The sequence below is a fragment of the Bombyx mori genome, chromosome 24 (genome assembly GCF_030269925.1).
Source record: "Bombyx mori chromosome 24, ASM3026992v2".
Taxonomy (NCBI): Eukaryota; Metazoa; Arthropoda; class Insecta; order Lepidoptera; family Bombycidae; genus Bombyx; species Bombyx mori.
The window spans coordinates 2,829,999-2,854,934 of NC_085130.1; the positions used below are offsets into that span (position 1 = coordinate 2,829,999).

General features: G+C 37.4%; 3 protein-coding genes across 4 annotated transcripts in view; 2 read left to right on the forward strand and 1 right to left on the reverse strand.

Moving 5' to 3' along the window:
* Positions 1 to 24,936, forward strand: part of LOC100431171 (orthodenticle) — a 99,069-nt gene that overhangs the window by 69,722 nt on the left and 4,411 nt on the right. For both annotated transcript variants that reach the window (NM_001184738.1, XM_062675510.1), the window contains 1 exon segment: positions 18,618 to 18,772. In NM_001184738.1, the coding sequence (NP_001171667.1) occupies positions 18,618 to 18,772 (155 nt within the window).
* LOC105841276 (putative nuclease HARBI1) lies at positions 2,313 to 3,982 on the forward strand. The gene is made up of 5 exons (XM_012688352.4): positions 2,313 to 2,741; positions 2,828 to 3,096; positions 3,187 to 3,342; positions 3,423 to 3,579; positions 3,658 to 3,982. Exons 1-5 carry the CDS (start codon positions 2,464 to 2,466, stop codon positions 3,917 to 3,919), a joined length of 1,122 nt encoding a protein of 373 aa, XP_012543806.2. The 5' UTR covers positions 2,313 to 2,463; the 3' UTR covers positions 3,920 to 3,982.
* Positions 4,204 to 6,806, reverse strand: LOC134198722 (uncharacterized). Its single transcript, XM_062675633.1, has 3 exons — positions 5,541 to 6,806; positions 5,115 to 5,442; positions 4,204 to 4,493 (listed from the first exon to the last, which is right to left on the reverse strand). The coding sequence occupies exons 1-3, from the start codon at positions 5,553 to 5,555 to the stop codon at positions 4,258 to 4,260; spliced, it is 579 nt and encodes a 192-aa protein (XP_062531617.1). The 5' UTR covers positions 5,556 to 6,806; the 3' UTR covers positions 4,204 to 4,257.

Below are 24,936 nucleotides of genomic sequence, written 5' to 3' on the forward strand. Positions count from 1 at the left end.
CTCCTCAAGAAGAAGCTGAAAGATTCCGTATTTTTTGTCCTTACCCAAGTAGACCGGAGATACCCGGTATCTGAGTGAGATCTAAACCACACCTCTCGAAATTATCGACGACCTGTAATAAGGGTACATGGATACACCATTAGCGCGTTACACAAACAAGACCGGGGTTGTCAGATCGAGGATTTTCGATCGACCGATTTTTATGGCATTTCTTGTTTAGGCGCCGAGGGGGGAGAGCGGGCCACACTCCGACAACTAGTTAAGACAAACCTACCACTAGGCTTTTTGCAAGTTTGTGTTGTTATTTATGTACATAAAATTTGATAGTCCCCAGTGATGTGAGCAGCCATACCTGGACTACTACACAGATCAGTGTGCTTACTCCGAGTTTTTTAACGTTCTCGATAGCGTAAAAGTTAACTCGAATTTGTATGAGTTGAAGCGTTTGCCTACGTTTGCCGCTAGGGGCGCTGTTTCAACTGCATACAAATTTGAGTTAACTTTTGCGCTATCGAGAACGGTAGAAAACGCGCTTTAAGCACACTGGAAATATATAACTTCTTTACGCGACATATTAATTGATGTTCTGATTCGGTTAGTTAGCTACCCAACTTTGAAACCGTAAAGCCATACGAAGCTTTGAACAGAAATGTTTAAAGTTAATGCGTACAAATTCCACTCATTGTATAAACAAACATTAAAACTAAAAATACCAATTCAGTTCAAACAATTTTCGAAACTAGCAACACTGGACCGTAAACAAGCGGTAGCCGTATCGAGAATCATTCGAGATAAAAATCGAAAGTAAAAAAAAAAAAAACCGTCATGTCACGAGGATTAGCGCTCCCCATTGTGAACAATGACAATTGGGGTATACGCGTCCTTATTCACTGCACCGAAATGCGCTCGCGTCAAAACGAGACGCATATATTTCCATTTATTCTCCGCTCTTCAATGGGTAATGTGACAGTTTTTCGTATATGTAATGTTTGTTTGTTATAGTTTGAATAGGGATATTTCGGGCTAGTTTCAAATGGATATTGTATTTATTTTTATTTAGTTTTAATCCGTAAGCGAGCGGCCCGATCGCTGTTCGGTGATTTCGAATATTTTTTTTCAATCGTGACATCCATGTTTTTTTCATTGTCTATGATTTTCGTTATTTTTTCGAACGTGATTTGAAATTTTCTTTTTGTTCTTTTTTATTCAATCGATGATTCAAATAGTGATCATCTTGTACGTCATACCTTGTGATGTTGTTGTTACTAAGTGACTCATTGCTACTAGTGAAAGCTTCAGGTCAGCTTTTAGTTTCAATTTGTCCGGATTGCCGCCGACCCTCATAGAATCACCCATTAAGCTGAACTGAAGACTTCCTGAAAATATCAGGTGGAGTCGGAACTTGTCTTCCCATATAAGCTAATACAAAAATGATCAATAATAATATATAACTTCAAAAACAAAACATGGAAACGCGACGCTGTCATTTACACTAGCAGTATTGTTTTGCTCTCCTCTCCTTTAAAGTTTAAGATAACTGTTATTTCCATACAATTAAGACTTCCGATTCATCAATCGAAGAGTCAGACAGAATTTCTAGGAGAAGAAGAGAACGGGTCTCCGTAAAAAAATATCATAATAAAAAAACTTCTTCGGTTATTTGAATGGAGTAAACTTAATTGAGGCTCAATTAAAAACATCAAACTGTTAATGCTAATCTGTACATATAAATAAAATTGGATTGTCTGTTTGTAATATTGAAATAACCGCTTTTTACTACATGCATAGGAATATATATATACGGTACATACACCAAAATGACATTTTTTACAATTTTTGTCTGTCTGTTTGTTCCGGCTAATCACTGGAACGGCTGGACCGATTTTGACAAGACGTTCACTGATAGGTAGCTGATGATATAAGGAATAACTTAGGCTACTTTTTTTAGACTAGCTTCGCCCCGCGGCGTCACCCACAGTTACAGTCGTACCGCGCGCAACATGGCGGGCTTCGCCTATCAATAATAAAATTTAATGTTTCCGAAGCGAAGCGAGGGCGGGTCGCTAGTACCAAATAAAACGGACCTTTAATATCAAAGAAAAACGCACACGGAATATCCACATATACGCCCGAAATTAATAAGCTATCTCAATCCCTTTTTAGCTATCTAAAATTGGAAACGCAATCCTTTTTTCGTTAAAAGTGTGCCAATAACCAATCCACAGATCGAGATTGCAATCTTGCAACATGTTCAATCTTTGGGAGGACCGATCCCAGATTGCGGATTGCCCTCTGTACGTAAATGACAGTTAGGGTGTGTTAATAAACGATCTTTCCATTTTGACGTTTGTTTCGATCGGGCGAACAATCTGTTTTTGCAATCCAAGGAATTGCTCAGATTAGGATCGATTACAATTTTCAAGTATTTATATTTTGTGTTTTTTTAATTTAAAACTAAGAAAAATGGCATTTTCATTAGTTACAAGTGATAGTGACAGTGATCTAGAGGGTTTAGGCCAATTATCGGATTGGGATAATAGTGCTTCTGATAGCGATAGTGATGATATTGATCTTCACGATGACGGCTTTCGGGGACGTCGTGCTTCTCGAAAAATCCGAAGAATCAACTACATGCAGAGTCTCGATGATGCCGAGTTCACCTTTAGGTTTAGGTTATCTAAACCTGCAGTCAATCAGCTTTTAAATGAAATAATACCTTTTATCCGCGTGACTTCATCAAGGTTAGTATATACCTTCTCAATAATACACAAGGTTTATGCATGTACCTGAATCTACACGGCAATAAACATTGGTTATAAACTTTCAGGAATCATGGAGTTTCTCCAATACATCAACTCTTATTGACGTTACGATTCTATGCATTGGGTACCATGCTCATCTCCATAGCCGACTTTGTTGATGTGTCGAAATCGACAGCAGGCAGAATTGTGAGAGACATATCAATATGCATTGCTAGATTGTATGATAAGTATATACATGTGCAACAAGGAGGAGCGGAGAAATTTCACAGAATTGCTGGATTTCCTCGGGTTCTTGGAACAATTGATTGTACACATATTCGCATACAATCTCCATGTAAGTTCAAAGTAAAACTAACATCCTATTTAATTGATGTTAATTTTCATGAAATAAGTTTAAATCATTTTCATTTTACACATATTACAGGCCGCTTAGTTGGAGAAGAATTTAGGAATAGGAAAGGTTACTTCTCCTATAACATCCAAGCTGTATGTGATGCTGATTTGAGACTAATGAATGTTGTAGCTCGTTGGCCAGGTTCTGCACATGATGCAACTATTTTTAACAATTCGGTTCTGAGAGGTGAACTATTTTATAGTTTGTATAAACCACAATATCATTACTTTTTGCAGATGAATAATTTTATGCAATATTTTTTGCAGCTCAATGTGATGCAGGTCAGTTTGGTAACCATTGGTTACTTGGAGATAGTGCCTACCCCAACAGACCTTACTTGCTGACTCCTGTTTTGAATCCAGTGACAGAAGCTGAGCTGAGATACAATCAAGCACATATAAAAACTAGGAACACCATTGAACGGTAATAATTGAAGAATACTTTTACATACATAGATTACTTTTTTATTCTTGGATCATAGTCTATTCTTTTTTTGTACAGCACATTTGGAGTCTGGAAACGTCGCTTCCCTGTGTTAGCACTAACACTCCGTTTGTCACAGCCAGTAATGCAGTCAGTGATAATAGCCACTGCTGTATTACACAACATCTGCAGGAATCACAGCCTTGAGGAAGTACCTCCAGAAGTTGAGATACTGGGTGGAGACAATAATGTTGAAGATGGCTCTCAAAATATGGATATGCAAGATATCAGTGGAAGAACTGATCTTATAAATAATTTTTTTAATTCAGAAGAGAACTAATAAAATTAATAATCTTAAAATTTCATTTGTGTAATATGTATATTAAATAATTATGAATCTGTATCTGAATTATGTTTTATTTATCTTTGTAATATAAAACTATTCAATGTTAAACTTCCATATTTTTCTGATTGATAGAGTTCAGTGGACATCGCACTGATATCCACTTGAATAAAAGGTGAGGTCTATGCCCAGCAGTGAGTACCGAAAGGTTGATGATGATGATGTAATTTTAAATGAAAAGATGCTTACAATTAGTTTTTATATTTTTTACAGTTATTTATTTAATATTTCAAACCTTAAAAACTATCTTAACATAAATTTTTTATCTTCTAATCTTAATTTTCTTCTAACTCTATGTTTAATTTTTGATTTTCTAATTTTAATTTATGATTTTCTAATTTTAATTTTTCTATCTCTAAGTTTAATTTTTTATTTTCTAATTTAATGTTCTTGTTTTTTAACTTGTTTTGTAGCAAGTTGCTTTTCAAATTTTTTTTCTTTTCTGAGTAATACTCAGCTATTGCAACATTCCTTGCAGATCTTCCTTCATCTCGATTCCTTTTTTTTTTCTCTGGAATTAAATATGAATGTTTATTGAGAATTGTTGTTCAACAATAGGTTTTTACACATATGAGGCCTATAAAATCAAAGGCAGCTAAACGCCTTAATGTCGTAAAATGGATTAACAATGGCGCTATCTTGTTTAGTTAGTTGGACACGCCTCAGTGTTTTCATGTTATAACAAATGCAGCTAAATCTAACAAATTCAGTTCAAAAAAATTTTTTTACCCTGTACTAAGTACTAATAAACAAAGTTTTATCATTTGAAATTCAGATTATTAGTAATATTCTCATTCTTTATAAATCTGCTTTAAAATAAAGAATATCGTAGCTATCCGAACAAAGTTATTTCAGATTCTCAAGCCGGAAGTGTTGCTAACACTGGCCCTAACAAGAGCAGTACTTTGATGGATCGGTAGGATCCGTAATTACGTGTTTAGGGCCGATTTTTGTAGTTTACCTGAACATTTGACAAACTTGGATTTAGTTACCTTTGATTTTATAGGCCTCATATGGCCTCAAACTGTTTATTTTCAATTTGTTTCACAATGAGTATTAGTGAATGCACATAATATGTATATAGAGCACTAAAAACACATACATACTTTACAACATTAAAAATTATTTTTACCTCTTCTAGGTGTAGTAAATGAGACATGGTGAGGTTCGTCTGGAGCCAACACAACCTCACTATTGTCATTCAACTCACAGTCCAACACAACAGATTTGGCCAAAGACACTGGTGGGGTTGAGTTATTTTTAATTTCCACATTTAAAACCCTGGCATCTTCACAAGAGGAGTCAACATTAGCACAGTCACTACAACCAGCAATTAACATTTCTGGTTCCCTATCACCCCCAAATGGCACTACGAATCCACTGACTGTGCTTCCTAATAATGAACCCACTCTGTCCAATATTTCGTCTGGAGGTATATATTCAGCAACGCCACCACCAGTCTGGAAAAGAAATTGAATATTGTTTAATCACCTATAAATGTCATGTCTAATATAGAACCAAGGAAACAGCAGTAAGTGATATAATGATTCAAACTAACCTTAATGCGATTCATCCTTATCTTGGTATTGTATTTGCGACAGTTTTTCTTTAAATTTTCCCACTTCAACCTTAGTTGTTGCGGTGTACGACGACAAGTAGCAGTGTTTGCGTTAAATCGCTCCGCTATACAATGCCACTCTTTTTTTTTTAAGCTGTTGTTGGTGGCGTTGGTCGTCTTGGTGGTTATTATTCTGCTATTCTCTATCAATTCTATTAATGCTTTCGTTTCATCTTTAGACAGAGGTTTGCCTCTTACCTAAAAGTGAAAAGGTTATTGTATTTTTTAACTACATTAAACAATGCGTGGGAAAGGATAATTCACCACTAGATTGTACTTTACATATGTAATTTATGTCACAAAATTACTTACCACTTCAGAATCCATTTCAAAATGAAAATTAAACACAAGAAACACAGTACATACAAACTAACTTTTCGTATTTTTGTTTAAATGCCAATGGCTGTTTTCGTAACGTTCCGTTACTCACTGTACAAAATTATTCGTCCATGAACGTCTAAACTAAGAAGTTATAACATTTTTAGATGTCAAATATGGTGTATTATAGTAGCAATTTTATAAATAATTAAATCCAAATAGTTATAGAAAAAATTTAATGGTATATTTGGGACTTCAAATAAATGAACATACCATAATGAATATTAAAGTTCGGCGTAAGACGGAATGGTTAAGAGGGAAAGGATCGTTGGCTATCCGTTGTTAAAAAAGGATTGCAGCTGTAGAGATTAGTTATTGGGACTCGGATCGAAGATCGATCCATAGCTATTAACATATCTAGATTGCTTTCAATCTCGGATTGCGGATATGTTATTGGTTTCGGGCGATAGCGTGCTCCACACATCCGTGTTTTTTTCTATAAGCAACTCCATAAGAGCTATGTAAAAAAATTAAAAGATATGCGCAATACACGCACACTCGTAGTGAAATTTCCAGAAGCATTCATACCTCATTTGCCGCGGGCTAAAACCTATAGACGTCCGTGTTTGTCTGCATTCTGTGTACGTTTTCAATTTGTCTTCAACAATTCCTTTGTGTTACGAATGACTTATATCGTACTACCCGCGAAATTGTTAAAAAGGCCACGTGCATTACAATATGAAGATAAACTGGCTTCAAACCAACATAATCCCCATTCCACTTTCACTTCAACGACTAAAGACACGCAATCTACATCAGTCAGAGCACAAAAATAGTTGTAACAAACACTAATACAGTGTAATCCCTATAGAAATTAAAAATCATTAAGTACCCTCATTAGTCATGTTTAAAACACACCGCTTGTTGTGACGAAGACAGCTAAACGCGTTGGTTCTGTATGTTTTTAACGCGTTTTCATAAACCGACTTTCTCGTATGCTGTTAGACCTTTTAATTCATTGTTAATGAACTGTTTTTTGCCTAATCGTTGGTAGCATAAGGGGCTAATTCAACTACACGTGACTAGAAATTAGCTTCTTAATTGTTTTAAACATTCTCGGCTATAATACACTTGGGATGGTAGGGCGAAACCTAAGTGGATTTAAACCTTTCGTGCTGAATGTTGGGTGACGAAAGTAAAGGATGAAAGCATTTAAGTCGTCATGGCCTAAAGGATAAGACGTCCGGTGCATTCGTGTCTAGCGATGCACCGGTGTTCGAATCCCGCAGGCGGGTACCAATTTTCCGAATAAAATACGTACTTATCAAATGACCACGATTGACTTCCACGGTAAAGGAATAGCATCGTGTAATAAAAATCATACTTTCAAAATTATAATTTGCGTAATTACCGGTGGTAGGACATCTCGTGAGTCCGCGCGGGTAGGTACCACTACCCTGCTTATTTCTGCCGTTAAGCAGTAATGCAGTTCAGTTCGAAGGGTGGGGCAGTCGTTGTGACTATACTGAGACCTTAAAACTTATATCTCAAGGTGGGTGGCGCATTTACGTTGTAGATGTCTATGGGCTCCGATAATCACTTATCACGTGGTGGGCTGTGAGCTCGTCCACACATATATGCAATAAATAAATAAAATATGCTGCACCGACTCCACACGAGCAGGTTAAGGGTAACAATCAAATAAGGTGCAGTTATAACTCCCTGAATGTCGTTTTTCTAATAAATTCCCTACCAGTATTATCATATTATATATTTTCCATGCGGTACCCTAAACGTCAAACAACTAACATCTCTATTACGACAACGTTCGATGATGAATTACTGAAACGTTATTCTTTTTGGGCATGTTTACTTATGAGATGTCGTACACAGACTGAACGTCTGCAGCGGAGACGCGGGCTTTTGTATGACCATAGACAAACGCGAGCGTGTTTGTTTTTTATATTTCCAATTTGGAATTCTTATGTCTATGTTTACACGGCTTTTTGGTAGCCAACGAACGCTTAGATTTAGCGTGTAACGTATCTAAAATGAAAGATATGTTTGAATTCTAAGAGATGTTTGGCCTAGTTTCATTAAAATGAGAATTACTTTACTTACTTAAACACTCACCATCAGGTAAGCCGTCTGCTCATCTGCCTACAAGGGCTATATTAATGCGTACAAAGTATTTTTTTATGTTTGAGAGATTACTGATGGCCCGGAGGCCTTTCCAGTTTTATCAGGACAGGTGGGCGAGCAAGGGCTCAGCTAGGAGGGGTGGGATTTGCTAACAGCTACTCGAGCGCCTCCGAAGGAGACCTAACAACTCAAGAGCACCTGCTTCGCGAATAAATCTACTACCGGATCGGAATCGCGACCCGCTGAGAAGTTCCGGCGAGAAACTCAGCGGGCTGATGTTTGGTTAGATTGCATGTCGAACTCTTTGCCGAGTTCAATGAGTACGGTTACCGTGACCCCTACTCCTAGTGTTAGACCTAAAGGTGCCTAATGCAAGAGTTATTGGATCTGATGGATCCCTAAGTACGGAGCGTTGGAATACCGACTATTGTTCAGATTGATTATAGGTTTAAGGTATCGACCTGTACGGAGTTATCATTGCGTGCAAGTATAACTTTATTAATAAATTATTAACATATTATATAAATGACCATTTATAATTATTTTGCTGTGCATTTAACATTGATTTTTGCATATTTTTTTTGCCATGTACTTTTTAAAAAAAATCCTTCAGCAAGTCCTGCAAAATAAGCGTAAATAAGCTCAGCGCGAAAAGGTTTAAAAAAAAACCAAAATAGCTATTGTCAAAAACGTAATTTGTTACCGATATCTCAATGACAAATCACATAAAATAAACTTTATGGTGTTTTAATTATATTTATGTTAATGTAGCAATAGAAAAATCCCCACACGACCGCGAAACGGTAAATTACCACCGAAAATTAACATAATCAGACGAATTGCGATAAACATTATATTATATTATTAATTTATCACACTTCATAGTGATGGAAACATTGAAAACATAATTTAAAGAAACTAATATTGTTCCAAGGTTTCTCGGAACGATAGAATTTTACGTAAAATAAACCCAACTAGTGGTCCCGCAGTAGTTGTAATTCGACTATAATTAATTGAAATTATAAGTTTGAACACTATTATGGTTCTATTGTCAAAGACTATCATACTTCTATAATCACAAATTTCGCCAAGACTACACTATAGACAAATAATATTAAAGATAAGCAATATTAACCTATTTTCAATTTGACCACAGACTTTAAGCATTAACTAAAGTTTGACAATAAACAAATAGTATACATATTATGTTTGTGTATCAAATACATGGTAGTGTGTGTAATGTTTTCTTTATTGATTTAATGTATCTTTTATGCATTATTTTAAAAATATATTAGCATTGCGCACTTCTTCTCTATATTCTCTATAAGTATGGGAAATTTCATACTCCTCCGTCCGCGCAATTTTCGTAAAAAGGGATACAAAGTTTTTGCTTCACGTATTAATAAACCCAATATCGCAATAGGGCCCGCTAATGATTGACAAACATTTACCAACCAATTTATTAATTACGTCTTCATCATCATTATTATCATTTTCCTGTCCTTCTCCCAGTCGCCTGGTGTCGGCGCAACATGTCTTCTCCACCCATACTCCTTTATCTTATACCATTTCTTCGCTCACTCCCCTCTTACACATATCGTCTTTCACGCAATCCATTTATTTCTTCTTAGGTTTACCTCTTCCTCTATATCCTTCCACATTAATAGTTCATTATAATGTCTTCGTCAATCAATCACAATGTTTTTATTCAAGTACACCTATGGGTATTATTAAAGCAAGATGATTTTGCCACAGTTGACTTTACCGCGATGTAACGCAATTTGAAATCAACCGGCGGGTGAAGCCAATGACCTTGAAGAATGCTCATAGCGACTGTCGAATCACTAATAGTAGGACGTCTTGTGAGTCTGCGCGGGTAGGTACCACCACCCTGCCTATTTCTGCCGTGAAGCAGTAATGCGTTTCGGTTTGAAGGGTGGAGCGGCCGTTGTAACTATACTGAGACCTTAGAACTTATATCTCAAGATGGGTGGTGCATTTATGTTGTAGATGTCTATGGGCTCCAGTAACCACTTTCTTACTTACTTACTCACTTAACACCAGGTAGGCTGTGAGCTCGTCCACCCATCTAAGCAATAAAAAAAATCTGCAAAATTCGAAATGCAAACCTGCAATACGATTGGTATTATTTATTGAATAAACATTGTTTTCTGATTAACTTAGAACAATTGAAACTAAATATTATCTACAGCAAAACTGAAATTATCAATTTTATTCATAAAATAATTTCAAATCTTCATTTATTCATCACTACATAGTATAAAACAAAGTCGCTTTCTCTGTCCCTATGTATGCTTAAATCTTTAAAACTACGCAACGGATTTTGATGCGGTTTTGTTTTAATAGATAGAGTGATTGAAGAGGAAGGTTTATATGTATAATAACATCCATTAAATAGTGGAGAAATCAATAATAAATTACAGTTTCCGAAGCGAAGCGAGGGCGGGTTGCTATTGTAACCATAAATCTTAAATTGAGATTGACTGAGTGTAGTTTCGGTAGGCAGCGGCTTGGCTCTGCCCCTGGCATTGCTGAAGTCCATGGGCGACGGTAACCACTCACCATCAGGTGGGCCGTATGCTCGTCTGCCTACAAGGGCAATAAAAAAAAAATATTCAAATCTATGTAAATCACATTATCAAAGTATCAAACTTGTTTGCCTTCTTATCGAATCCGTTACGCCTAATCACCGCCGCGGTCTTCCGCCATTGGATACCCCTTTATAACAACCATAAAACAATCAATCAAGCAATTTAGAGCTTCAAAAGAGCTTAAAGCTTTTATTGTATTTTCTCTTCTTATCGTTCCACAAATCGTTTTAATTCGATAGAACCGATGCGTTGATGAATTGTATTATCAAATAAAAACCGTGAAAGTTTTTGTGTTATTACTTAATTATTTTTTTTTCGTTATAAGGAACTTTTTTATATTAGAAATTCGGTTATATTGTATTTTGTTGACTTTAGTAGTATTTGTAATAAGTCGTAGTATTTTACGGGCTATGCGTCAGGATAATCGCCTTATCATTGCCGCCGCTGACTACTCCCCGAATCCTGATCACGCAGGAGCCAGTCACCGTCGACGCCCTAGACACGTCCTTACGGATCCATCAGATCCAATAACCTTTGCATCAGACACCTTCAGCCCTAACACTAGGAGTAGGGGCCCCGGTAACCGTACTCGTCGAACTCGGCAAAGAATTCGACGTGCTACCTAACCCATGAATCAGCTCGCTGAGTTTCTCGCCGGATCTTCTCAGCGGGTCGCGATTCCGATCCGGTAGTAGATTCATTCGCGAAGCAGTTGCTCTTGAGTTGTTAGGTCTCCTTCGGAGGCGCTCGAGCAGCTGTTAGCAAATTCCACCTCTCCTGGCTGAGCCTTTGCTTGCCCACCTGTCCTGGTGAAACTGGAAAGGCCTCCGGGCCAACAGTAATCCTTCAATCCTAAAAAAAAATGTTTTACGGACGGTAGGGGCGCTGTTTAAATACTATACATTTTTCTCGATATCAATACGAATACTTTTTCAATAGTCATTCGTACTCGCCCCTCAGACATCACTTAAGAATTACTGGGCTGTGAATTAATCTGTCGAAGACAAATTTTTTTTCCTACCTAATCTAGTAACCTCAAGGGGTTTTTCTAGATTCACCGAAGTAGTAGGTGAGCTCACAGGGCTCAAACCGGGAGTGTTGCTAACACTGGCTCTAGCAAGCGCAGTGCTTCGCAGAATCTACCACCGGATCAGAAACGCGACCCACTGAGAAGGTTCTTGCGAGAAACTCAGTGGGCTGTGTCTATGGGTTAATTTACTCGTCGAGCCCTTCGCCGCAAGCGACGGGTTCGTCGACGACGGTGACCGGGGAAGACAATGAAAAAATTCGTTACAACAAAAAAATATATGCTTCCGTCTTTTTTACATTATCACGTCCAATTATGTCCCAACACTAGACGATTGGCACAAACAATAATTTTATACGTAACTTTTTTACGACTTGACACATAAATATTATACTCTCGTAAATACTAAAAATACGTTCTGCTGTAGAATTGGACCACTTAGAATAGATAATGATGAACATTATTTTAATGTTGTCGATGTCAAAATTCGGAACGAGATAATAAATTAAGAATAAAGTTATTATTATAAATTGATGTATTAAACATGAGTCGGTGTCATGCTTAATACGTCAGATGATGTTGATTTCAAAATGATTCTCATACAAACGTTTCTGATACAAACGAAGTTACTCTCATACAAACGTTTCTGATACAAACGAAGAACTTCGTTTGTATGATTCTCATACAAACGAAGTTAAGAATGAAGAATTAGGATCGTAGCGCATAAAATAAGGCTATTTCACTGTTCTCTTCGCAAATCTTCCCTATTTTAATAATTAATAATTAATTGATACCTTTTTTATGCCCTGATCATTCGATCGTCTTCGCCGCCATCTTCCTTTTCTCTGTCATTCTTTTTTCTCTTTCTTACCATTTTCTCTCACTCACATCTTAGCGCTCCGTTCCACACTCTTTTTATACGTTCCTTTTTTTCTTCCTATCTATGCTGATAGCCTTGAGAGGCTATATCAAATCAAATCAAATCAAAAATTTTTTATTCAACATAAATGAAAGTACATACTTGTTGAACGTCAAAAGAACTATCGCCAATTCACAAGAACTAGCCTCCGTCCTGAGAAGAATTGGCAAGAAACTCAGCGGGCATGTTTTTTTTTTTTTTTTTTATATATTAGATTTTTATTTTTATTTTAAATATTTTTTTTTTTAAATATTCATATTACAATAAGTAATTATAACATAACAATTTTACAATATTGAAATTCCCGGAGCGAGCAACTCATTCCCACTTTGTGCAATCTTCTAGATGCTTATCTAATCAAAAATATATTTCAATCTTGGGAGGAATCGCATGATTGTCTTGGAATTTTCTGTGACTTATCCAAAGCATTTGACTGTGTTGAACATGAAACATTGGTGAGGAAACTACATCACTATGGTATTAGGGATGGTGCATTGGAACTTATTACTTCCTATTTATCAGGAAGGATACAAACAGTAGATGTGAAAGGAAATAGATCTTCAGGCACCACGTTGAAAATGGGTGTACCTCAGGGTTCCATTTTGGGTCCTTTTTTATTTCTAATATATATAAACGATTTGCCTAGTTTTATTGAGTCCCGACACGAGGTCGTATTATTCGCAGATGATACATCTTTATTATTTAAAATTAAACGACAATTACAAGTCTATGACGAAGTGAATGATGCGATTTCGTGTGTGGTTCATTGGTTCCGTATCAATAACCTATTATTGAATAGTAAGAAAACGAAATGTATTAAATTTACTTTAAAATGTATTAAATCATCTTTAAATGTGAGACAAGTAGATAGTAATGTAATTGTTTCTGAGGAATCATTGGAGCTTGTTGAGTCAACCGTATTTCTTGGTATAACAGTGGACTCCAAACTGCATTGGGGACCTCATATTCATAAATTGGCGAGTAAGCTTAGCTCTGCAGCATACGCAGTAAAAAAAATTAGAATGTTAACAAATGCGGACACGGCCCGTTTAGTTTACTTTAGTTACTTCCACAGTGTCATGTCCTATGGCATTTTGCTATGGGGCAATGCGGCCGATGTAGAAATGATATTTATTCTGCAGAAAAGAGCTATACGTGCTATTTATAACATGCACTCAAGGGAATCCCTGAGGGAAAAATTTAAAGAAATTAAAGTTCTCACTATGCCATCCCAGTACATCTTTGAAAATTTGATGTATGTTCGTAAACATATTGAGGAGTTTCCTAAGATGTCGGACATACATAATAGAAATACTAGGAACAAACACAAGCTTGTTGTGCCGATGAGTAGGTTACATAAGATACGAAATTCATTCGGGTGTTTGTCTGTGCGCCTGTACAACAAAATCCCACAAGATGTTCAGAACCTACATATACATAGGTTTAAGAAAACTATTAAAGAACATCTGTGCAATAAAGCTTACTATAAAGTCAATGATTATCTAGAAGATTGCACAAAGTGGGAATGAGTTGCTCGCTCCGGGAATTTCAATATTGTAAAATTGTTATGTTATAATTACTTATTGTAATATGAATATTTAAAAAAAAAAAAAAAAAATTTCAAATAAAAATAAAAATCTAATATTAAAAAAAAAAAAAAAAACATGCCCGCTGAGTTTCTTGCCAATTCTTCTCAGGACGGAGGCTAGTTCTTGTGAATTGGCGGTAGTTCTTTTGACGTTCAACAAGTATGTACTTTCATTTATGTTGAATAAAACTTTTTTGATTTGATTTTGATTTGATTAATCATTGACTTTATAGTAAGCTTTATTGCACAGATGTTCTTTAACAGTTTTCTTAAACCTATGTATATGTAGGTTCTGAACATCTTGTGGGATTTTGTTGTACAGGCGCACAGACAAACACCCGAATGAATTTCGTATCTTATGTAACCTACTCATCGGCACAACAAGCTTGTGTTTGTTCCTAGTATTTCTATTATGTATGTCCGACTTTTTAGGAAACTCCTCAATATGTTTACGAACATACATCAAATTTTCAAAAATGTACTGGGATGGCATAGTGAGAACTTTAATTTCTTTAAATTTCTCCCTCAGGGATTCCCTTGAGTGCATGTTATAAATAGCGCGTATAGCTCTTTTCTGCAGAATAAATATCGTTTCTACATCGGCCGCATTGCCCCATAGCAAAATGCCATAGGACATGACACTGTGGAAGTAACTAAAGTAAACTAAACGAGCCGTGTCCGCGTTTGTTAACATTCTAATTTTTTTTACTGCGTATGCTGTAGAGCAGAGCTTACTCGCCAATTTATGAATATGAGGTCCCCATTGCAGTTTGGAGTCCACTGTTATACCAAGAAATACGGTTGACTCAACAAGCTCCAATGATTCCTCAGAAACAATTACATCACTATCCACTTGTCTCACATTTAAAGATGGTTTAATACATTTTAAAGTAAATTTAATACATTTAGTTTTCTTACTATTCAATAATAGGTTATTGATACGGAACCAATGAACCACACACGAAATCGCATCACTCACTTCGTCATAGACTTGTAATTGTCGTTTAATTTTAAATAATAAAGATGTATCATCTGCGAATAATACGACCTCGTGTCGGGACTCAATAAAACTAGGTAAATCGTTTATATATATTAGAAATAAAAAAGGACCCAAAATGGAACCCTGAGGTACACCCATTTTCAACAAGGTACCTGAAGATCTATTACCTTTCACATCTACTGTTTGTATCCGTCCTGATAAATAGGAAGTAATAAGTTCCAATGCACCATCCCTAATACCACAGTGATGTAGTTTCCTCACCAATGTTTCATGTTCAACACAGTCAAATGCTTTGGATAAGTCACAGAAAATTCCAAGACAATCATGTGATTCCTCCCAAGATTTAAAAATATTTTTGACTAGATAAGCACCTGCATCAGTTGTAGAGCGACCCCTGGTAAACCCGAATTGTTTATTATGAAGCAGGTTATTTGAATTAAAATGTTCTAAAAGTTGTGTCAAAATTATTTTTTCAAAGATTTTACTCAACGTAGGGAGTACTGAAATAGGTCTATAGTTAGAGGGGTCATCAGTACTACCAGATTTAAAAAGAGGAATCACTTTACTATGTTTCATTAAGTCAGGAAATACACCACACTTAATACAATCATTAAAAATACTAACAAGATGAGGAGCAATAATGTCTATTACAGACTTCAAAACCTTTACTGATATTCCCCACAAGTCAGCTGTATTTTTTACATTAAGGCTATTAAAACTTTTTATTATATTGCTTGAATTAATTTCCTTAAATTTAAAAATTTCATTACATTTGTTGACATGTTTATGCAATAATATTTCAGCTGCTGTGGGGGATGAATTTAGAGAAGTGGTAGTTGAAACTGGAATGTCAGAGAAAAACTTTTCAAAAGCATTAGCCACATCTTTATGTGCTAATGCTTTTGAAAATGCTGTGCTTATCAGCTTCTCCCTAACGTGTAAGTGAGGGCTCAAGCCGGAGTGCTGCTAACACTGGCCCTAGCAAGAGCCGTGCTTCGCAGAATCTACCACCGGATCGAAAACGCGACCCACTGAGAAGATCCGGCGAGAAACTCAGTGGGCACTATTGGCAAACTAGTTCCGTTCTTACCAATCCTACATTAAAATTAACTTTTATGTTTAAATGCTTACGGTAAACAAAAACGAACCTTAATCCGCTGAAAACAATGTTTGTTTTTGTACCGATGTAGGATGTTGGTTTGACGTGGATGGTAATTATGTATTTGAAAATAACGACAAAACGAAGATCTTTCACAAAGCGGGTATTATTGCTCGGTATTGCCGACGGCCAAATGTTGTTGTTCGGAACTTGTATATTTGTAAAGTTACATATCAATTGGGATAACGGTTCTCGAGTTTTAAGTGAAAAAACATACACACGTACATTCTCTTTTATATATACATATACTAGCGGCCCGCTCCGGCTCTGCTCGGGTCTTTAACAAAAATTTCAACAATATCTGACGTTGTTTTATTTTTTAAAATAAAAGAACACTTATTGCGGCATAACTATAACAGTTAGACAAATGCCGTCGCGACACTTCTTGTAAATAATAATGTGTTCTACAAAGTCGTAGTATATTATTTTATTCTATCATCAATAGTTTTCGCAGGGCACGCGATGTAAAGAATATTTTAGGTAATTTTTTACACCTTGGGTTACATTATTGGAGTTTTAGTAAGGAACCCTATTTTTTTTTCAAAAAAAATTATAGCCTATGTCACTCGGGAATAGTATAGCTTCCAAACATTGAAAGAATTTTTTAAATCGGTTCATTAGTTTCGGAGCCTATTCAATACAAACAAACAAATCTTTCCTCTTTATAATATTAGTATAGAAGTATAGATAAAGATTTCTATACATTTTAATTAACCCAAATCATTTTCTTGTTATAGTTTCATATGAACCCGCGAATCAAACTGAGCTAACACGGCTCACGCAATAATTGGCTCTTCGAACACCCAAGAAGTTATGTCCGCTGAATCCGATCACCGTTAAGTGGATTGTGGACCACTCCAAAACGTCCAGACTATACGCCCTAACTATTGGACACAAATACTAAAATATTGCGCCAAGTCCTCACTATCGGTAGACTATCAAACGCAGGCTTCGTTCAATTAGCATATCCGTGGTTCAAACACCGGTCCGCCTAATTACAAACATCGCTACGTGTGTAAACTTATTAATTTTATTATCTCGATGTAATTAGATATATTGACGGGCGTACGTACGCGCAGTGCACCTGTTTTTTATTATTTACTAGCTGACCCGGCAGACTTCGTAGTGCCGCAATCGATAAATAAAAGACTTTTGTATAAAATAAACTTAAAACAAACAAAAAGAATCGATCCGACGGGGGACACGTCAAAGGAAAAACAAAATTATTATTATATTTTTATTTAATTCCGATCATTTTCATATTTATCTACCTTTTAAACCTTCTCTGGACCTCCACGAATAATTCAAGACCAAATTTACCCAAATCGGTCCAACCGTTCTCGAGTTTTAGCGAGACTAACGAACAGCAATTCGTTTTTATATATAGAGATACACGCAGTTCAAATACAAAACCAACGCTTAGATAAACCGAACTGAAAATTAATTTAATTTTTTTTCTATTCTCTCGATACCGGTCAGGATATTAGAGCTTTAAGTTATAAAACTATTGTATCATCATCGGTACTCGATGCGAGCGCGAAATTTCACGTTAATAAGACGTTTTGACATCGACGAAAATGACGTGCAACACACAAACAAACATAAAAGCGTGCTAAAAAGCAACTTAATGAAAAGCGTGTTACAAAAAATAAGACATAAAACGGTACTGGATTTACTAGAGCCTTTAGAGGAAATCTATAGCTGAAAACCTATGGCAGCTTCCTCGAAGAAATAGGCAAGGTGGTGGTACCTTATTATACCACCAGGAATCATGTAAATTACATGCGATTTAAATTTTTATTACACGATGTTATTTATTCCTTCACCGTGAAAGTGAATCGTGAGCATTCGTTAAGTACGTATTTCATTAGAAAAATTGGTACCCGCTTGCGGGATTCAAACACCAGCACATTCCCATAGAGTACACCTTACCTCTTATTCTATAACTAGTCATCGTCCTCGCCGAACCCGTCGCTTGCGACGAAGGGCTCGACGAGTAAACTAACCCATAGATACAGCCCACTAAGTTTTTCGCCGGATCTTCTCAGTGGGTCGCGTTTCCGATCCGGTCGTAGATTCTGCGAAGCACTGCTCTTGCTAGAGCCAGTGTTAGCAACACTCCGGTTTGCGGTGAGCTCATCTACACGTTAGGGTGAAGTTGAAATAGCCTCTCAAGGTTATCAAGATAGGTAGGAAAATATCCTTTGGGCCGTGGCGACTTATGAATAAATCGAGATAACCTTTGTCCACAGGAGTGAACCCCAGGAAACAGCGCAGAGAAAGGACTACCTTCACGAGAGCTCAGCTGGACGTACTCGAAGCATTGTTCGGGAAGACGCGATACCCTGACATCTTCATGAGGGAGGAGGTCGCGCTGAAGATAAACCTTCCAGAATCTAGAGTGCAGGTAGGCAGAAATAGAAATGTCTTCGTGGAAATCCATTTAAATACCTAATTCTAAGCCTGAGTCCTTTTATCTTAAGGATTGTAATGTCATTATTGGGAACTCGGTTAAAGAGGCACAAACTAGAACCCGAAATTGATCCAGTCTGCAGGTATTATGGCGAGTAGGAAATCATCTTCGACTAATTTTTTGGAACGAAGTTCCTTATGGGACGATGCGGAGAGGTACCCTAACCGGGAAAAAACGTCCGTAACGTAAGATTTTTATTAGTAATGCACACAGTGTACGACTTAACTTTGTAATAACGTACCAAAAATAAATAATTTTTTATCATTCATTGACCACGATCTCAGAGCGTTCGTTTGCGCAATACACTAACTCTTATGTAAACAACCGTGAATGAAGTGTACCACAATAAGTTCGCACGTTACCGAATGACCGTGGGTTGTTGCGAAACTTCCAGTTTTGTTTTCTTTATACCTCTAATAGAACTTAAAATTAATATTTTTATAATAAGGAACTTCGTTCCTATCCGGTGTCTCACGACACCACACATCTTTTTTTTCTTAGCTATCTTTAGTCTAAGCTAGTTACCTCCAGGCGCATTTTGGCTTCAACTTAACTTGCGAGCTCACGGACGTCTCATATAGGGACTCATGCAAATTCCTTCTCAGGATTCGGCTCAGCCATCGTTGGTAGCCTAAGAGGCTATTCCAACTTTATGTAGACCTGTAGGTGAGCCCCCGGGCTCAATCTGAGAGACTGCTAACACTAGCCCTAGCAAGAGCAGTGCATCGCTGAAACTACCACCAGATCGTAATCGCGACCCACTGAGAGGATCCGGCAGAGAACTCAAAGGGTTGTGTCTATAGGTTAACTTACATGTCGACTCGACTACTGCTGTGTCTTAAGCCAAAAGATATTCATTCCGCAATGAGAACTTTCTCTGTCCCTAAAAAGGTCAAGAGTATTCGCCCAGTGAAAGTAGTTCAGTATTCTTCGACCTGGACAAAGTTATTAATAAATAATAAGAGGCGGCGGTACTAGTTTTAAGGGTAGGATAGAAACACCTTACTGGTGGTAAGACCTCTAGTGAGTCCGCACGGGTAGGTACCACCGCCCCGCCTATTTCTGCCGTGAAGCAGTAATGCGTTTCGGTTTGAGGGGTGGGACAGCCGTTGTAGCTATACTGAGACTTTAGAACTTATATCTCAAGGTGGGTGGCGCATTTACGTTGTAGATGTCTAAGGGCTCCAGGTAACCACATAACACCAGGTGGGCTGTGAGCTCTCCACCCATCTAAGCAATAAAAAAAAAAACAAATGTAATTTTGATTCTTATGTCTCAGCGTTAGTGTTCATGTTGCATTTGGTATTGGATCTTGTAACAGCTTACCGTGATGTTGGCAATATTCTACCATCTAATATCTCTACAAAGAACACGGTCAGAAACAAAACCTTCAGAAGTCATGTATCTCCTCTAAAAATGTTATAAAGTAAAAGTAAAACGATGTTTGATTTTTCCCGAAATTTAAGGAACACAGATGAGAGCTGGCAACACAATTTTGGTCGTGTACAAAATAAACTCTGTCAACATTATATACCGTTGCACTGGTATTCAATCTTCCTTGAGCGTCATTTAACTAAAAAGAAAAGCGATGAAGGTTTAAAAAAAGAATTAGTGACGCCCCTTCACAAAATATTTTAGATCAATTATTTCACACATCACTGCCTCAATCAATCATAATGCTATTTAAGTTCTTATCAAAAATCACTCGATAGATTTAGAAGAGATTATTATTAATGACGTAAGCGCATAATCAAAAATAAAAAGGGCTTTTATCATGATAATCTATGGAATTAAAATGACAGTGTAAAACCAGACCACCATTGAGAGGGTATCTAAGAGAAATATATATCCAAACAAAATTGGTTCGCGACTTTAAAAGCGTATTTGTGTTTGTAGAATTAAATTGGACAGATTTTCATGAAATAAAAAGACGGTTTCATGTCCTGATCATAATCATCCGGCAGTATTAGACGCATTGGCGAATCAGCTGCCCTTAAGCTGTTAGGTATCCTTCGGAAGCGCTCGGCCAGCTGTTACCAAATCTCACCCCTCCTGGCTGAGCCTTTGCTCGCCCACCTGTCCTGGTGAAACTGAAAAGGCCTCCGGGCCACCAATAATCTTTCAATGAGATTCTTCAGTGGGTCGCGTTCTCGCTAGGGCTAGTGTTAGCAAATTCGCCAGGTTAGAGCCCCTTGAGCTAATCTACTCGTTCGCTGAATCTAGTGTGATCCCTTGAGGTCACTAGAATAGGTACGATAAACAACGATAAAGTAAAATAGTGTTTTTGAAAATTTTCATTTGGGTAAACTTGAAATATTTATGAATCTGACGGATTTAAACTTCGGCATACGCGAGAGGTAGGCACAATTAAATTTTACAAATAAACTTCGTTTTAACTGGAAAGGTCCCGAAAACCCCTTAATCGTGACTTCTTAAAAAAAAAAATACTATTAACTACGAAAGAGCATAAATTATATAACGAATCAAAGATAAAACAGAGTTACACCCGAGTGAAATGATTGATCTAATTCGTTCAAACGTTCAATTGCGAATAACACGGTTATGGCATTAGCGCGGAATGGCGTTGTCGAGTCCGGATTTTTTGAACTTCGAACGATTTAGGAGTTGCGCACGAATGAGCGCCATCTTTGTTTTACAAAATGGATAATTTTCTCGATTCACTTACCTATTTTGAGTGTTGGCTTTTTTTTAAAGATTGCTATAAGAAAGTGTATTTTGTTAAAACCGTTCACTGCCTCTCTGATACTGAGTAATTGTCCACCCACTGCACTGTACTGCTGAAATTGGCACTAAATCTTCAGATTACGCTAGCGGGTGAGAAGTCCCTCCACGGTGTTTCCCGAGCGCTATGACAGTGTGAGAGTACTAAGCGGTAGGCAGCGGCTTGGCTCTGCCTCTGGCATTGCCGAAGTCCATGGTCGATTGTAACCACTCACCATCAGGTCGGCCGTATGCTCGTCTGCCTAAAAGAGCAATAAAAAAAAAGTCGAACCAGAAATCGACCAGCAAAGCAGGTCATGTTTGATTAGTAACCCAATCAACAACAATCTCATAGAAATAAATGACGCACAAAATTATCTAGAGAGAAAAAATCCTTTATTCACAAACCCTTTGCTATATTCCGCGCAAACAAAAAAAAAAACGCTGACATCAATTTCATTAGGCGAGCTGAGTTCGGGGCACCCGCTATCTGATACCGCCCCCGCGGCTACTAATTGGCGTGTTTTGATCTTCAACGCGGGGCACAATAGATGAAAAAAATAATCTCGCGTCTTATTAGCGCACATCAAAGTTAATCCATATTTTTCGATTTAATTGAATTGTGACTTATTTCGGAAATTTTTGTAAAAAAAGTTAAAAAAAAGAAAACCAAAAATATTTTTTTTTAAGGGATATTATGACCAGGTAAGTCTTTAGGTCAAGTCTTATTTTAATTTATATTCTTCTTTTTATTAAAATTGATAATAGGTTTAAAGTGAAATGAAATAAAATGAGATGAGATGATATGGTGTGAAATATAATCTCAGTAAAATGGTGGTCATTTACTGAGACTTTTTCTGTGGACTTTTTGGAGGATCCCAAGAAGCTAGGTTCAGCGGATTTCTTTGATTTTACCACCCCACCCTCCCTAGCAAATCCCACCCCTCCTGGCTGAACCTTTGCTCGCCCAACTGTCCTGGTGCAACTGGAAAGACCTCTGGGCCACCAGTAATCCTTCAATCATAAAAAAGTTCTAAGTCTCAGTTCTATAGTAGATTGAGTGCCCCACCCTTAGAACCGCATTACTGCATCACCGTTGAAATAGGCGGAGTGGAGGTACCTATCCGGGCGAGCCCACAAGCCGCCCAACCGCCAGTAATTACAAATTAATCACAAATTTCGCCAAAACTACACTTTAAATAATATTAACAAAGACAAACCATATTCTATTCTCAATTTGACAACAGACGTCAAGAACAAAAGTTTGACAATAAATAGTATGCATGCGTGTGTGGTGGTAATATATCGATGCGTGTGTGCGTCAAATACATGGTATGTAGTGTGTGTAATGTTTTCTTTATTGATTTAATGTATCTTTTATGCATTATTTAAAAAAAATATTAGCATTGTGCACTTCTTCTCTATATTCTCTATAAGTGTGTAAAATTTCATACTCCTCCGTCCGCGCAATTTTCGTAAAAAGGGATACAAAGTTTTTGCTTCACGTATTAATATATAGATATATATAGATTACATCGATTATGCACTATAAACACCCAATATGTGGGAATAACCGAAATTGTACTGCTTATTATTTATCAGCCATAGGTAAATCATATATAGTATAGTTGAGATGTTACATTCAGAAAAATTACTCTCCTTTATGTAGCGGCTTCTAGACTCATATAACGCGGTTTCACACAACACAGAACTCTGTAGGAACGTATCTTGCCGTGTTATATGAGGGTTACCTGTATTATTCTCTATCATTCTCAAAGTGCTCTTAGATAAATCCCTATTGGCGATAATAGTCCTGGGAATTCTCCAGGGAATCTCTTAATAACCTAACGACTATCTACGAGAAGAAGCGTGTTGCTATTCTGTGATACCATACCAGTTTATTTATTAGGGAAACTATTACAGTTAGTTTGCTTATCCGATCCTGATAACGGCAACGAATCGGCCAATTAGACCTACCTTTATACTTCTCGCTCTTATACTGGTGGTAGGACCTCTTGTGAGACCCCGCGGGTAGGTACCACCTGCCTATTTCTGCCGTGAAGCAGTAATGCGTTTCGATTTGAAGGGCAGGGCAGCCGTTGTAACTATACTTGAGACCTTAGAACTTATATCTCAAGGTGGGTGGCGCATTTGCGTTGTAGATGTCTATGGGCTCCGGTAACCACTTAACACCAGGTGGGCTGTGAGCTCGTCCACCCATCTAAGCAATAAAAAAATACCACATTACGTGGGGTCGGTTATATCCTTTCTCATGCTGTACAAGGATTTGACATGAATTTTACGATCGACCTGACGTCGACCCACTTTCCGTCAATATATCCGTTAAAACGTGCCATAGGGACTTTTTTGTTGTTGTCTCTCTTACTCCATTCACAGACGCACCTTCGCTGACTCCATACAAATTAGGCACGGCCATCTGTCGAGTCGTTACACTCGCCAAAGAGTTATTAATTCATTAGTACAATGTAGTGGATCGGTCGGGGGCGGTAATCCGATGCGAACAACGACGGGCACGGCGAGCGACGCGGAGCTTTCGTATTGTAGAACATTACCATTGAAATCGAGTCACGAATAGACGGAGTTAGGGGTCGCGTCGCGCACCAGACCCGGGAGACACGAATTCTGGAACAATCTTCTGACATTCACGATCGATGACCCGCAAACCTTTTTGTTTTGTTTTACTGCTTAGATGGGTGGACGAGCTCTTAGCCCACTTGGTGTTATTGGTTGCTGGAGCCCATAGAGAACTACAACGTAAATGCGCCACCCACCTTGAGATCTAAGTTCTAAGGTCTCAGTAAAGCTACACGGGCTGCCCCGCCCTTCAAACCGAAACGCATTACTGCTTCACGGTGGAAATAGGCAGGGCGGTGGTACCTAACCGTGCGGACTCACAAGAGGTCCTACCACCATTTTTTAAAGTCTGTGGTCAAATTCAGAATAAGTAGATTAAATGTTGTTTTTCTTTATGAATATTTGGCGTAATCTGTGATTATAGAAGTATTAATAGTCTTTGACAAGAATCATAATAGTGTACAAACTTATAATTTCAATTAATTATAGTCGAATTTCGCCTACCGGGGCACCACTAATAAATAAAAAAGCTTGGTAAGTGTATCATCTTGTCGATGATTGTAATTAATCTGGTAGCTTACGAGCCAACATCCGCTACTGAGCTACAAATCAAATTTAAGCTCTTCGACAAACACGCACGATTATTGTGCCTCACTATTTGAACAAGGGCTGCTGCTACAAATCATTTTGTGTGCGGAATGTAATCGATCGTTGCTAATGGCGTAGGGTGTTCAATGCATTCAGTGGCAGCCCTAACTTATATCGCCGCGCTGCCTATTCCA

Coding starts and splice junctions, on each gene's coding strand:
- LOC134198722 (XM_062675633.1), bottom strand. Junction 4,494..5,114: donor ATTTACTACACCTAGAAGAG/GTAAAAATAATT, acceptor ATTTAATTCCAG/AGAAAAAAAAAAGGAATCGA.
- LOC105841276 (XM_012688352.4), top strand. CDS start 2,464: ATGGCATTTTCATTAGTTACAAGTGATAGTGACAGTGATCTAGAGGGT. Junction 2,742..2,827: donor ATCCGCGTGACTTCATCAAG/GTTAGTATATAC, acceptor ATAAACTTTCAG/GAATCATGGAGTTTCTCCAA. Junction 3,343..3,422: donor TAACAATTCGGTTCTGAGAG/GTGAACTATTTT, acceptor TATTTTTTGCAG/CTCAATGTGATGCAGGTCAG.